This window comes from Mastigoproctus giganteus, chromosome 1 (assembly GCF_048544385.1).
Source record: "Mastigoproctus giganteus isolate SK-2022 chromosome 1, ASM4854438v1, whole genome shotgun sequence".
Lineage (NCBI taxonomy): Eukaryota > Metazoa > Arthropoda > Arachnida > Uropygi > Thelyphonidae > Mastigoproctus > Mastigoproctus giganteus.
Window position 1 is genome coordinate 221296293 of NC_143575.1, and position 14615 is coordinate 221310907.

Genomic DNA, 14615 nt, shown 5'->3' on the forward strand with positions numbered 1-14615 from the left:
CTCGAATAAAATTCAATTTTAACATCAATCATAAACCTACAAAAGATCTCTTCTTGTTATTATTATTATTAGCCCTATGGTGCAAGGAAGCCTGAGACTTATGTTGCACCAACCAAAAAAAATTCCCCGAGTTACCCTGTGAGAGAGAGAGAGAGAGAGAGAGAGAGAGAGAGAGAGAGAGAGAGAGAGAGAGAGAGAGAGAGAGAGAATGATGATATCCAGCTCAGGACACTGGGTTTGCCAAGCCCATACTCGCCAGATGTGAGTATGGGCTTATCAATTCGGCCCTGGAAAGATTGTGCAAGGTTCAAGGGGTAGAATTTTTTTCAGCCTGGTCTGTACTTGTTAACAGGAGAGACTGCTTCTACAGGGATGGGATACACTTAAATAGAAAGGGTGCAAGAATGTTTGCTGATGCTATCGAGGCAGTGTTAGGTGGGTCAGAAAACTGCTAGCTTGGGGGGAGACAAAGACCAATAGATTGACAGTAGCCACTGGCAGAGGTGAAAGTGATTCTTGCACTGCTTCTATTGGAATGAGCAGCAGCTTGGAAAACAAGATGCAGGATATTTCAGAGACTGCTGGGAGTCATTGCGGTACAAGTAAACACATGGGTTGTGTTAGGGTAGCTAAGAAAAAGAACAGCTGCATGTATACTTGCGTGTACACCAATGCTAGGAGTTTGGTAAATAAATTTGATGAATTTGAGGTATTGCTCAAAGCATCAAAGGCGGATATTGTTGTGATATCAGAGAGTGGTGTCACACAGATATAAGTAATGCAGAACTGGAATTTGGGGAGTACAACGTCTACAGAAAGGATAGACTGGATAGGAAGGGAGGAGGGGTTATGCTCTTAGTTAAGAAACACATAAAATCCAGTCATGGTGTGACATAAGCATTGGGAGATCAAAATTGAGTAATTTAATTAGGCTATAGGCCTAATGACTCTGATGAGTATAAGAAGAAACTGTACAGGGAAATAGAGTGGGCCAGTAAATCAGAGAGACTTATAATGGGGGATTGTAATTTCCCAGATATTGACTGGAATTTGTGGGTTGGTCACTCACACACTAGCAAGGCTTTTGTAGATTTATTGGATGATTGTTTTCTAAATCAGCATGTTCCGGAGGCAACTAGAGGGAGCAATACTCTTGATTTGATTATCAGTAGTGATTCTTCATGCATTAAGAATCTGCAGATACAGGAACCACTAGGTGGCAGTGATCACAGTGTGCTGAAGTGGGATTTACTCAAGGAGGTAACTACCATCAGGAGTAAAGGGAAGGGTTATTGCTTTCGTAAAGGCGACTACGATGGTCTGAGACAGTATTTAAATTCTATACAGTGGGACCAACTGATGATGTTACCAATAGCAAACTCAAAATGGGAAGCACTCAAAGAACTTATCTTGGAAGCTACTAGACTTTACATGCCAACTAAGAAATATTGTTCAAGGTTCAGGCCTAAATGGATGTCAGATGAACTAATGAGACATATGGCAAAGAAGAAAAATGCATGGGATACATATAAATTAACATGTGACACAGAAGCCTATGATAGATATAAGTTGATCTGTAAGGAGGTTAGGCAGGCGAAGGCAGATTACGAGAAACCTTTTGCAAGGGATGCAAAGAAAAACAGCAAAGAGTTCTTTACTTATGTAAAGTCTAGAAGGAAGGGGATGAATCAGATGAATCAGAAGTAAACACTGGCAGTTAGCTAGATGATCTTGTAATAATTGAGAGTAAAGTGGAGGAGAAATTGTTGAAGATAAATACAAGAAAGGCACCTGGGGTGGATGGGATATATCCAGTTATATTAAAGGAGGCAGCAAAGGAAGTAAGCAATCCATTAGTCATAATTATGAGAGCTCCCTTGGACTCAGGGGAGGTACCCACAGACTGGAGATGTGCAAATGTGACCCCAATTCACAAAGGAGGATCAAAGGCTGACAAGTAATTTTAGAGTTTAACTTCTGTTCCAGGAAAATTAGTGAGTGGCAGAAGACAGAGTGGTAAACAATGGACACTGCTCATCGTGGACTAATGTTATTAGTGGAGTCCCTCAGGGTTCAGTGTTGGGTCCATTGTTGTTTTCTGTATTTATAAATAATATTGATGATGGTATATCAAGCTTAATGTCCAAGTTTGCAGACGATACAAAGATTGGCAGGGTTGTTAAGGACACTACTGACACTATGCTGCTGCAACAGGATCTGGAAAGGTTGAGTAGATGGGCTGAGAGGTGGCAAATGAAGTTTAACATTGACAAATGTAAAGTACTACATATGGGAAACAGCAAGCCCAGAGCAACGTATCAACTCTGTGGTACTACACTGACAGCCTCAAGGTTCTATGAGGCTGACAGTGGTAGAGAATGAAAAGGACCTGGGGGTAATTGTGCAGGCAGATATGAAGTTCTCTGAGCAGTGCAGACGGGGTGCAAGTGTAGCTCATGGTGTTTTATCAATGATATACAGCAATTTTTCTAGCAGGGATAAGGAGATGATTATTCCCTTGTATAAGGCAATGGTCAGGCTGCACCTTGAGTACTGTATACATGTCTGGAGGCCTCATTTCAAGAAGGATGTAGAGCTGCTGGAACGAGTACAGAGACGGGCAACAAGGTTAGTGAACGGAACAAAAGGTTGCTCTTACGTAGAAAGGCTTAAGTTTTGCAAATTACAGTGTCTAGAGACTAGGCATCGGCGAGGTGATCTGATAGAAGTGTACAAAGCCTTGAATGGTTTGAGCATGCTCAATGCTGATGGGATACTGACTCTTGCTCAGAATAATCACCTGAGAGGGCATAAATTCAAATTGAGGAAAGACAGATGTAGGATAGATGTGTGGAAATTTGCCTTTAGCCATCATGTAGTTGTTTGGTGGAACAGACTTCCATCCCTTGTTGTGGATGTTGATAGCCTAAATAAATTTAAGGCTCAACTGGACAGGTATTTCGGAAGAACGGAGGGGTGAAGTGGAAAGGTTTTTTTTTTTTTTTTTTTTTTTTTGGCTGATGCTGCATAAGCTTGCTTTCTTGCATCATATGCCTCTACTAATGCTAATTTCTCAATGCCTATAAATATTCAGTGACAGAATCTGCTTTGGTCTCAGAAATACAAATATCAATAAGCAGATTCTTAAACAGGGGTTACCTCCTTGCTACAATAAGCCGAATTAGGGTACAAGCTAAGGAAGCATACAAAATACTACAACCAACAATAGTAATATCAAAAAATACTTTATTTCCGTCCCATATGTTGAACAGTGGCACAAACAGCTTAACATATTCTTTAAAGATACTGAATTTAAAATTGTGGCCAGGCTAATATGGAAATTACACACTATACTGAACAATCACTTAGTCCTTTCCTTGTTCGCAACACAAATAAATGATCTGGTATACAACATTTCTTGGTGATTGCAACTCGTCTTATCAAGGTTCTATGAGGCTGAATTTTCATGTTAATCAACACATGGCCTCAGTTCATGCTTCTCATTCAGCATTGTCAGAATTAGCATCTCATGCCATGCCGTTAACAAAAAACATACTTTTTTATTTAACTAGGCCAAAATACTTAAGTGTCCAGTGTAATTATACGAGGCTGTTAATTGCAGGAACCATCAAAATTAAATTATGTGAGAATTCTGTTAATATTCTCTGGCCATATCTAATCTCCGATTCGTGGTCTTTTACGCACATGCACAAAGATAAATAATCCCTATTTAAGTTTCATGCTCACCCCTATTTTAGTTTGTTGCAATTTTTTCGTTAAATTGATTTTTAATTGTGTTCAACTGATTTTTAATTATTTTTTACTGTAATGTAAGATTTTTGATTTTTTAATTGTTTTTCTTTTTAATTTCTGGAGAGTATCGTATGGAAGTGTTCTACCTATTATATTGAGGTAAACTTCTCTTATTCTTTTACAAATATTGATATCAACATAGAACATATTGTGCAATATAGCTCTGGTTCATACTATTAAAAATTTACTTGTATTTCTTCATGAAGCTCATGAAGTGGCAAGTGAGCTCTGGTTGTGTTCTTTCTTTTTTGAAGCAAGTAACTGATATAGTCAATTTCAGATGGTCTTGGTTAAGCATATGCATAATGTTACACCTCTTTCCCTTTTGTTCTGGCTTTAAATAAAGATGTGAAAGGTGTGTATCATTGCCTTTACTTAGCTTAAAGAACAAAAAATGATATTGCTATCTGAGGAGATTGTGGAAAAGTATATATAATTTTTTTTACTCTTCTTTGTAGTTACTTTTCAGACCTAATCTGTTGACAAAAAATAAGAAGTTAATCACTTGTCATTTTTTTAAAGTGACTATAGAAAATTCATTAGCATTTAAAGAGCACTTGGTTAAAAAATATATATATATAATGGCCTAAATGTAAAAAAATTGCTAGTTTAGTAAAACAAAAGAGCAGTTTCAAGGATATCCTGAAATTTTGATAATTTTTCAAAAAAGTTAAAAGTAAATTTTATTTGCATGTGTACATAGAGAGCTATAAATATTTATAGCTCTCTATGTATGTTGGGTGTGGTATTTCTTCTGGCTGTGGTATACTATATTATCTAATCATTTAGAGACAAATTGGATTCTCCCATGAAAAAGTTTAAGTGAATTTAAATGTGTGCTTTCATAAACAACAGAAAAGTGATACTCTTTTCCTTGTTTTATTATTTTGGTGTGTGCATGGCAGATTTTAAATTTTGTTTTGTGTCATAAAATTTTTCTTTTCCGTTATATTTTTATTTTTCCTTTTCCAAGTGGTTCGACTGGATGGTAGTGTGCCAGTAAAATATGGCTTAAGGCTAAATCATGATGATAAATATCTGACACTTAAACAACAGCTTGGAACATTATGCCAAATTTTACCACAACAGTTGCTGATAGCTGAAGTAGCAGGAGCAGTTTTTAAGGTAAGTTTGGTGTAATTTCATACTTGAAACTATATATTTTTATAATTTGAATAATTTGTATTATGATGTCATTATTTTCTTCCTTTGAGATTTAACCATTTCACTCCCATAAAACCTCTGACTAACTGAGAATAGCTTTTTGGGTTGAAAAGTTCCAGTGATAAATCTTAGTTTTGTGAAAATCTGTATAAAATTCGAATAAAGAACTCAAATTACATTTGCTTGTAATTTGAGTCTGTATTCAACATCTACCTTTTACCAAAACATATTAGTGAAGCGAAGATGTTGTCTAAACAACTTACATCATCAGAAAAAGGGCATTTCATTTCATGGTTGTTAGAATATGAAAATAAAATATAATAAAATAAAATGGTTAATTGCTCTAATGAACTTATATTTATAAACTGCATAGATTTTGAGTTTCGAGAGAACTGGGATGAAAGTTTAGGAAAATTTAGAAAAATAAACACTACTTTCTACACCTTGTGGCTTCAAGTTAATCATATAGCAAAAAAAGTCTTTCGTTATTTGTTTGACATAGTAATAAGGTTTGTTTCACATAGTAATAAAGGAAAATTGCTGCACTTCTATGTAAGGACAAAGTGAGGGTTATTGGAGGTGTGATTGGTGACCACACAGACTACATGACTTTGGGATCATATGAGTAGGTTCCTGACTTGTTCCTTCTGACTGCTATACTCAATATCTCTCTCATGCTTGGGAGAATGACATAATTCAGTGCTCAGGGATGATGTGGAATTTGTGTACCTGTCTTCCCGAGGGAAGACAGGTATGCAGGGGATTGGGTTGATATAAGATGGTATCATTATGAAATCTGATATAAGAATATTCTAAATCATTCCTGAAAATTTGTAAGAGAGAGAGAGAGAGTCAGAAATAGAAGGGAATCGGGGAATCACTAAGAAAGAGAAGAATGAAGGGTCAGCACTTCCATAATAAACATTTATAAGTTTCTCTGTGTGAATTGGAGATTATGGAATCAGAATTGCACCTAAGGTGCTACCAACAAACATGGACCGAAAATTGGTGAGATCTGCCATTTTCTTCTTGAACAGTGCCCAAAGATAAAAAAAAAATACATGTTTTACACAAATGGCGGGGGTTGTGTTATGGATTTGGAGGTGGGTTCTTACTATATTATAGTCCCCCCCAACTCATTGAATTTGGCTACCTGCTCCAGCTTTGCATCTTAGGTTCCCCAATTGATGGATTGGAAATTAATTAGCTAATTGTGTATGTGGCCTCCAAGGAATCCTGCTTGTAGACTGCTCAACTTTTTATGGGGCTGTGGAAAATGGAAAACACGTTAAAAAGATGACAATATGGTTTTATATAGCTGCCAAACCTCCATATTTAAGATGTATAATCAATCCTTTTCTGATTCCTTTTTCCATCTCACCATTATAACATTGTTTTTCTGTCATTTTTTGCAAAAATAATAATAATAAAGCTACATTGAATTCAGATTTTTTTTTTTTTTTTTAATTATGCAAATTTCTGCTATTTTCAAACAAATAAGCCTAAGACAATATGCACTGTCCAGAAAGGAATGCAAAAATAGATATAACATTTCATAAGTATGGCTGTAGCATTTCATATTGATGATGATGATGATATTGCGATTATATGCCAGATATTTATTTGAATTGTTTATCATAGAACGTAATCTACCTCTGAGTTGTGATAGTCAAGCAGGTATGTTGAGAAATGTTTCCCAATAGTGAAATAGCAAAAAATATAGTTTAAGAAGTACAAAAACAGCAGCATTGTTTCTGAAATTGCACAGAAAGGGAACAGTTAATTACCTTATATATTTATCTATCAAATTAGCACTTTACAGGCAGTGATCCCAATTACAATTTGCATATATATATATATATATATATATATATAATTTGGAAGATCAATAAGAATGTTAAAAAAAGATTATTGAATTAAAAAAGAAACATTGCATATATTGACATTCAGGTGCATTAGCAATTTTTTGCTATAAATCATAATAATTTATGATTTATAATAAAAAAAACACTTATGAGTGAATCAAGAATATTTCACCTCACTGTATCTGCCATATTGCCCATTCATTCCTCAAATCACCGTAAAAGAAATGCAGTATAAACAGTGTAAAATTCCTCCAATCAGCGTAAAAGAAATGCAGTGTGTATATATATATATATATATATATATACACACACACACACACACACACAAACACACACACACACACAGAGTAAAAAACATAATATCCTGTGCTTCAGCTACTGTGTATAGTATATGGATAGCCTGTGTGGTGGCCTATGAAAAAAAAAATAGTAATTTCCTGATTTCTAAGAGTCGAATTTTAACGAAATTTGCGTTCTTTCAACAAATGCTTCTAAAAGAGCCAAATATAAGCTTTTGCAAAAATCCATACACTAGGAAATTGAGTTGTATCCATTCCACAAAGCATTATATTATTATTATGTGTGGATGGATGAATGGATGTGTTAGACAATAGGAATTTTATGCATATATACCGATGTACCTAAAACTGAGATAGTACAATTTAAAAATGTGCTATTTTTGATTGCTAAAGATAGTAATCAAAACGATCCCACTATGGTGACATTTTCCTAGAAAATGTCAAATCAAAAGCAGTTAAATCCAAATACCGACATTAGATGGTGGAGGATTTAGGATTCAACACTAGTCAGTTTCTTCTGCTTCTGGCACTTAGTTTTGATAATTCCCCTGTTACTAGTATTAATAGTGGTGAATGATGGAAGAAACCAAGCTTATACAGCATCAGCCCAAAAACAGAAAAAAATAAAATAAATAAAATCCTATTTCACCTATAGTTGATTGATTGAATAACAATCAATATATTACAATTTATATACAGGCAGTTCTCGCTTTACGAGTTCCCGGGTTTATGAGGGTTTTTTTTTTTTTTTTTTTTCAGGTATCAACAAAATAGAATATATGAACATTAATTACAAAAAATGAATGTTAAATATTCATAGATACTGCATTTCAAACCATGCTTGTAGCTATACAATACAGTGCACCCCGCTTTACAGTATTAATCTGTTCCAGAGACACCATCATATCGTGAAAATATCATAATGTGAACCCAATAACATCTTTTTTGGTAATTGGTTCCATGACCTCGGACAGTAGGTTTTTTGCTATATAACTCTCTAAAAGGTCGTTTTTATAGTGTAAATTGTAATTAGTTACCAATTCAAATCATTAAAATGCACTACACTTTCATTGTTATCATATGTTCTGTTATAAGAACCAATTTTGAATGACTGTGATATTTTTCAAAAGCACATTTCTGGAGGTCACAACCATAAAACAATAAAAACAATTTGCACTTTCCAGTTTATTGGACTTTTCTGTTACTGCAAGCAATTATAAATGGGTAGTAAACTCCATGTTATTGCATTTGCGAAAATACCAATAGCTGGAATTGTGTGATTTTTTTTTTACGTTATTATGATGAAATATGTTTCCCCTTTACTGAAATCTTCAATAGCATAAATAACATAAGTAAATTTTCAGAATCTTCTTTTCATTCCTTTTTGTTTTTTTAAGCTTCGTAAACTTGTTACTCCATGCAAATTGTGTTAGTTGCAATTTGTGTGTTCCATTAAAGAATGCTTATGCATGCTATTGAAATTTATAAAGAAAAGAGATTATCTTAGAAACAAACACCTCTTAAACCATTTCTGAAGAAGACAACTCCTTGTGCAACAAACTAACGAGTGCCGAGCCAATAACGAGTGATCGAGTGTGCATTTAGTCGATGATGATGAAGAATAAATATTCTTTCACATTTGTAAGTCATAAATAATTTCTTTATTATTATAATTTGCCTGATTTTACAGGCTGTGTTTTCATTTCTTTGGATAAATCAATCATTGTTGAATGTAACCCCTATTTTTAACATTGTCTATGGGAAATAAATTCCCGCTTTACAAGGTTTCACTTTACGAGTGCACGCTAGGAACGAAATAACTCAAAGTCGGGAACTACCTGTATATGTATGTAAAGTAGGTTTACAAAGTTCTGATAATGATAGCATTGCTATGGTGTGACAATAATAGTGAATTTACATGACGTCCTTAATACAAGTTCTGAACAAGCCCTGGATGATTTTTTTATGGTGGCCCACTATACTAGTTGTCTTCATTAAATAATTTCCCATGAATCATGGAAGTGCACCATACATTGTTCAATTATGACTTTTATTGTTAAAGATGAATTCACAAATACACAGGGCTTTTTTTGTGACGGTACGGCGTACTGGCACCTTTTTTAACAGTGTGTGACATGGCTGGCATGCAGTGCGTGTCAACCATGCCAGCTGTTTCTGTCTATTAAGGAGATCACATGACAATGGGCGGAATCAGCACCCGTCAATCACGACCGTATCGCTAGCAGTCTGGAAGGGGTACCCGTTTCTGAATCTCGACCAAAACTTCATTATGAAATTATTTTTACTTATTTTTTTTACTTAGTACTTATTTTTAAATTTTACTTACTATTTTTTATTTATGAAATAAGACTCAGATTTGACTTATTTTTTATATACTTGTATATTAAATTTATGCTTAATAAACTGTGTGTTAATAAAATTATTGTTCGAGATTCAGTATCGGGTACAGCGTTCCGACTGCTAGCGATACGGCCGTGATTGACTGGTGCTGACTCTGCCCAGTGTCACATGATCTCCTTAACAGACGGAAGCAGCTGGCAGGGCTGACACCCACTGCGTGCCAGCATGGAATTTTTCCTGATAGCAAAGAATGAGTACCGACACCTATTTTTTTACAAAAAAAAGCATTGCAAATACATATATACTTCTGCAGCATGAAAGACTTTCGATAACACACGACCCTTCTGTCTTGCTGAAACTTCATTAAAACTTGAATATGTGATACTGCAACTTGCTTTGTCAGCCTTGTTTTTACTGTATGCTTGTTGGACACAGTTGTTTTATTTTTTACACCATATATCCATTGGTTTAAGATGTTTCACTTTTGTTTTCTGTTTTGAAGTTTTACAACTGTGATAAAAAAATTTAATTATTAAGAATGCTTGACACATTTATAGAAATCAAAGTTAATTGTGTAAAGAAATTTGCCAAAACAATATAATCATACCAGCTGTGGGTAAGCATGGACGTCCTTCTGATGGAAAACAGCTCTTTTTGGAATTAAGGGTTCATAAACCATGTGGAAATTTTTGACCAGCAGCCCAAGAGAGCTACTCTGCCTGAAATGAAAAAAACCTGACTTTTGCACATAATAAAGCAGCTCTAGTGGAAATTAGAAAGACTTATACCACTTGGAAACTATTTACCAGTGTCCCGAGGATATAGATGTCTGCACAGAGGAGCAAAAGTTTAAAAAGTTAGGTAATCTTTTATGCTTTTATTAAAAATATGAGAGCATTCAGAGTATTAATTTGCTATTACCAGTGAGTAGTTATGTGACTGACAGAATGGGTGCCAGTGGGCTGCAAAAATTTGTGGTATGGTGCACCACTAGAGCTCACTGCATGGAATGCAACCATTGCACTTGTAGAAACAAAATGAACTCCAGTGTCAAGAATTTTCCTTTCAGTAAACCACTGGAGCTCCTCACATGGTATGTAGGAGGAGCTCTGATGGAAAATAAAACTTGGTTTGTTTCAGTAGATGGTAAATAGAATATAGTGAGTCCTTTAGAAAATAAAACATCATTTATCAAAAGAACTTATCAATCAATTAAATTACATAGAAATACTGTTTGTTTTTCTTAAGAAATCGCATTTTTACCATGTGAATGACATTGTTTTAATCAGTTTATTAGTAGATAAAGAATAAAATCATTACAAATGTTGTCATATCCTGATATCCAAATTAAAAAGTGGCTACATTTCTGATTTCATACTGAATTCTGTCGTCAGCTATGATTTTGGGTTCTGCAGAGATAATTAGTCTTATCTCAGTTAAACTGATTGCCAGTTATCTATGAAAATTTGAACAGGTAAGGGTAAATCAAAAATGACTCTCTCCAATAAGCATGTACAGGGAATGAAATTGCCAAAGCATTTTGCATTATCACATTCAGGTTTTACATAAACTCATTTGGAAAGGATGACATGAGTGTGATTTTCCAAACTTGTGATTACAGTTTTGTTTACTGGCCCTGCAGGAACACTTGGTTTTATCTCAACCCTGGCGCAGTGATTCTGGAGAGATGGGTTGGGTGGAATCTACTCTGCTGCTTCAGTGTAACCTTAGCTGTTTCTCATTCTACTTTCCTTTCTGGTCATGATCAAGTTGTTCTAGTAATTATGCTCACAGATATGAAGCGTGCATGTGTGAGGATGGTATGACAACCAGCCAGTGGGATGTGTTCCCATTTGTCACTTTTTTCTTAGTGTGTACAGTAGAACTTCAATTATCCGTCAGGGTACGGATCTAGACAACGACGGCTAATCGAATAGACGGATAATAGAATATTTACATTAAAAATATTATACATACAATAGACCGGGTCATCTAACTTGTTTATTTTATTACATAACACATAACCTAATGAAATTTAATTAAACTTTAATTGTGATTTTTTTTTTTTTTACCGGGTCATCAAAAAATCATAGTACCGATATCTACATAATACCTATTTTTAAAATTTTGACTTACATTGGTCTAGAAATGTCATAAAAAAATTTAAAAGAAAACAATATTACATAATTAAATTTCTTTTCTAAAAAAAAAGTCAATCAATTTCTTTTGTTTCATTACCCCTCGAGCTTTTTGGGAGGCGATGTTATGAATTTTACACAAAAGTAACACTTGCATAGCATCTGCTTCTTCTTGTACCTTGAACCATTCAGTGCACTTTGACAACATAGTTTCAGCTTCACAGTGGCTAATTATGTTGGTTGTTCCATCAGCAGAAACTTTTTCTTCTTCAGTTTCAGAATCATCTGAAATTGTTATCACTCTTGGCACAATTTCATTGTCGTATAAAATTTCGCATCCAACGTCCATTTGTTCATATCCAGCCAATAATTTACATCGTCCATCAAAATATTTTTAAAACCAGGATCATTTGATCATAACTGCAAAATTTCCGTTTCTTTTGGAATGATTTCTGTATTAGTTGAATATATTTCTGGCCACAACATATTCCAGCTTCTTTGCATTGTTTGAACTGGAACATCATTCCAACGTTGAAAATTGCATCTTTTATGGTGTAGCTTTTCCAAAATTCTATCACGCTAATTTATTTTCTGCTGAAACAAGTTTTTGGAATGAACGTTTTGTGATAACGATGTTTCATACTCTCGATTGTGCCTTGGTCCATCTGCTGAATGAGAGATGTGTTTGCTGCCAGAAAGTGGCATAATATTTTGCCATCATCCCTTTTTAAATCACATATATATGTATGGGATGAATAGGTATATTGTTCATCAGTAGCATTGCATATTGTGGTAAACCTATTAATGCCAAATGTGATGTCACACATGGTACAAATATTTTATGAACCCAATCATGAAATATACCTCATCACACATTTTGTGAGAAATATTTAACTGGCAAAGTATTTAAATTAATATTTTTAAATAATCTAGGCCTTTTTGGTTTTCCTATAACAACCAAAGGCAATTTATGACACTGCTGGCATCTAGGCCTTTTTGATTTTCTTATAATAACCAAAGGCAATTTATGATTACTGCTGGCATCAACACATACCATTATAGTGATGGGATCTTTTTGCGTCTTATATCCTGGTGCCATATGTTCATGTGCCTCCATAGCCAGGTGGGCAGGAGCAGCAGTGCGTAGCACATGCTTCTTGATTAGACCACGGTTTGAGCCTGTGACCACCAGATGCGAAAAGGTCAGGGAATGACCATGGCATATCCCCGGAGCAATATGGCCTTAGTTACTAATGCTCCTAAAAACCAAATAACAACAGCCATATGTTCAATAATTGAGGACAGTGTCTTTTGAGGTAGTATCTTCCATTTAAGGCCAGTCTCATCGCACTTGTATATTTGGCCTTTAACCAAACTTCAATCAGCTATTTCCTTCTGTAGTTTTTAAGATAAACAGAAATTGCTACACTATCTGCACTTAACTTCTTACTCTGGATCTACAACTGTCGAATACCATGTCGAAACTTAAATTTGTCTAACCATCGATGCTGGCCTTGAATGAAGGATCTCCATCTAGTTTTTTTTTATTGATTTCAATGGCTTTTTCGATTATTATACATCCCAACAATGGAATTCCTTGGCTACGTTTTTGAACAAACCCTTGAGACATTGCAGTATCCAATTGTTTATTTTTAGCAAGCTTCATTGTTTTACTACTTTTAACATTACCGTCACTGGTTTCCATTTTCGACACGTGGTTTTCAATTTTGTCTGCATCATCCTATTCCATTCTTCCGTTCTTCTTATTCCATAAACCAATGCTATTCATGTAGCACTTCTTTTCTTAGACTTGATAATTTCAATTTTTTGTAATAATCCCAACACTACTCATTTACATTTCTCTGTTATTTAAATGGGTTTACTATTATAATTAAATTGGAAATACTCGCACTTGCCCGAGATTCGGGTATGCTATTGCATAATGTTGTTTCACATTTTAATAATTTTAATAAAAGTTATTAAAATGTGAAAGAAGCAGTTAAAATACAACCGTATAAAATGAGTTGTATATGCAAAAAACACTGAGTGGCATGGCACCAACATCACAATGCATTACGGCATAGTGAGGTTAAGTGATGGTTAACAGAGACTGACTGTAAATAGCATGATGGACAATCAAGTACATAAACAGCACTCCATGCATTTTTGCATCATGGCTAAAAAAAAAAAAAAAAAAATTTAGAGAGTTCCATCAACAAATGCTACTGAAGAATTTGCACTGCTTGGGACCACAAATAGTTTTGTTATTACATGCTGCATCTGTGATCAGTAATAAATTCATTATCAGAACTTTTTTGGACTTATATTGTACTATATTTTTAGAGAAGAAATTATTGTGTGAAACTAATAAAGTCAATCCTCAATTTGTACTCTTACCTAAAGTGCCTACCATTTCAGTTTCATATAGATTGTCTGTTTATATAGATTTTGCCATCAGATGAACAGAAAATAAGGATGGTAATCGGTGGTTGTTTATTTGCCTATGAATTATCACTACCTCCAGAGGTATCAAGTAGTGAAGAAATGAAATTGCATAAAGAACCACAAACACTGACACAAATTCAGAGAATGGCATTAGCAGGTTTGTGGAGGTTTTGTTTTTGTGTAATTTAGATGTATTCTTTGATATTTTAATAAAAACAAGATTTTATTTTGTTTTAATTCATATAGAGTAATTGTCAAGTTATGCAAGTAACATGATATGCTACTGCAGGAGCACACAATCAATTTGCCTTATACTCATAAATATATCACTTGCTTTCTTTCAGTTTTTATAATTTATTTTCATTGTTTTATACTTCTTTACATTTTTGAATTTTGAATTTATTGAGAAGAAATTATTGTGTGAAACTAATAAAGTCAATCCCCAATTTGTACTCTTACCTAAAGTGCCTACCATTTCATATAGATTGTTCTAATTGTTGTTGATAGAGTTGTAATTGTTCAGCATTATG

General features: G+C 34.4%; 1 protein-coding gene across 1 annotated transcript in view; it reads left to right on the forward strand.

Annotated features, from left to right (window-relative positions):
* Usp32 (Ubiquitin specific protease 32) overlaps positions 1–14615 on the forward strand; it is an 837997-nt gene that overhangs the window by 573931 nt on the left and 249451 nt on the right. Inside the window, exons 24-25 of the mRNA XM_090368859.1 lie at positions 4787–4938; positions 14086–14242. Of these exons, the coding sequence (XP_090224985.1) occupies positions 4787–4938; positions 14086–14242 (309 nt within the window). The remainder of the gene's footprint in view (positions 1–4786; positions 4939–14085; positions 14243–14615) is intronic.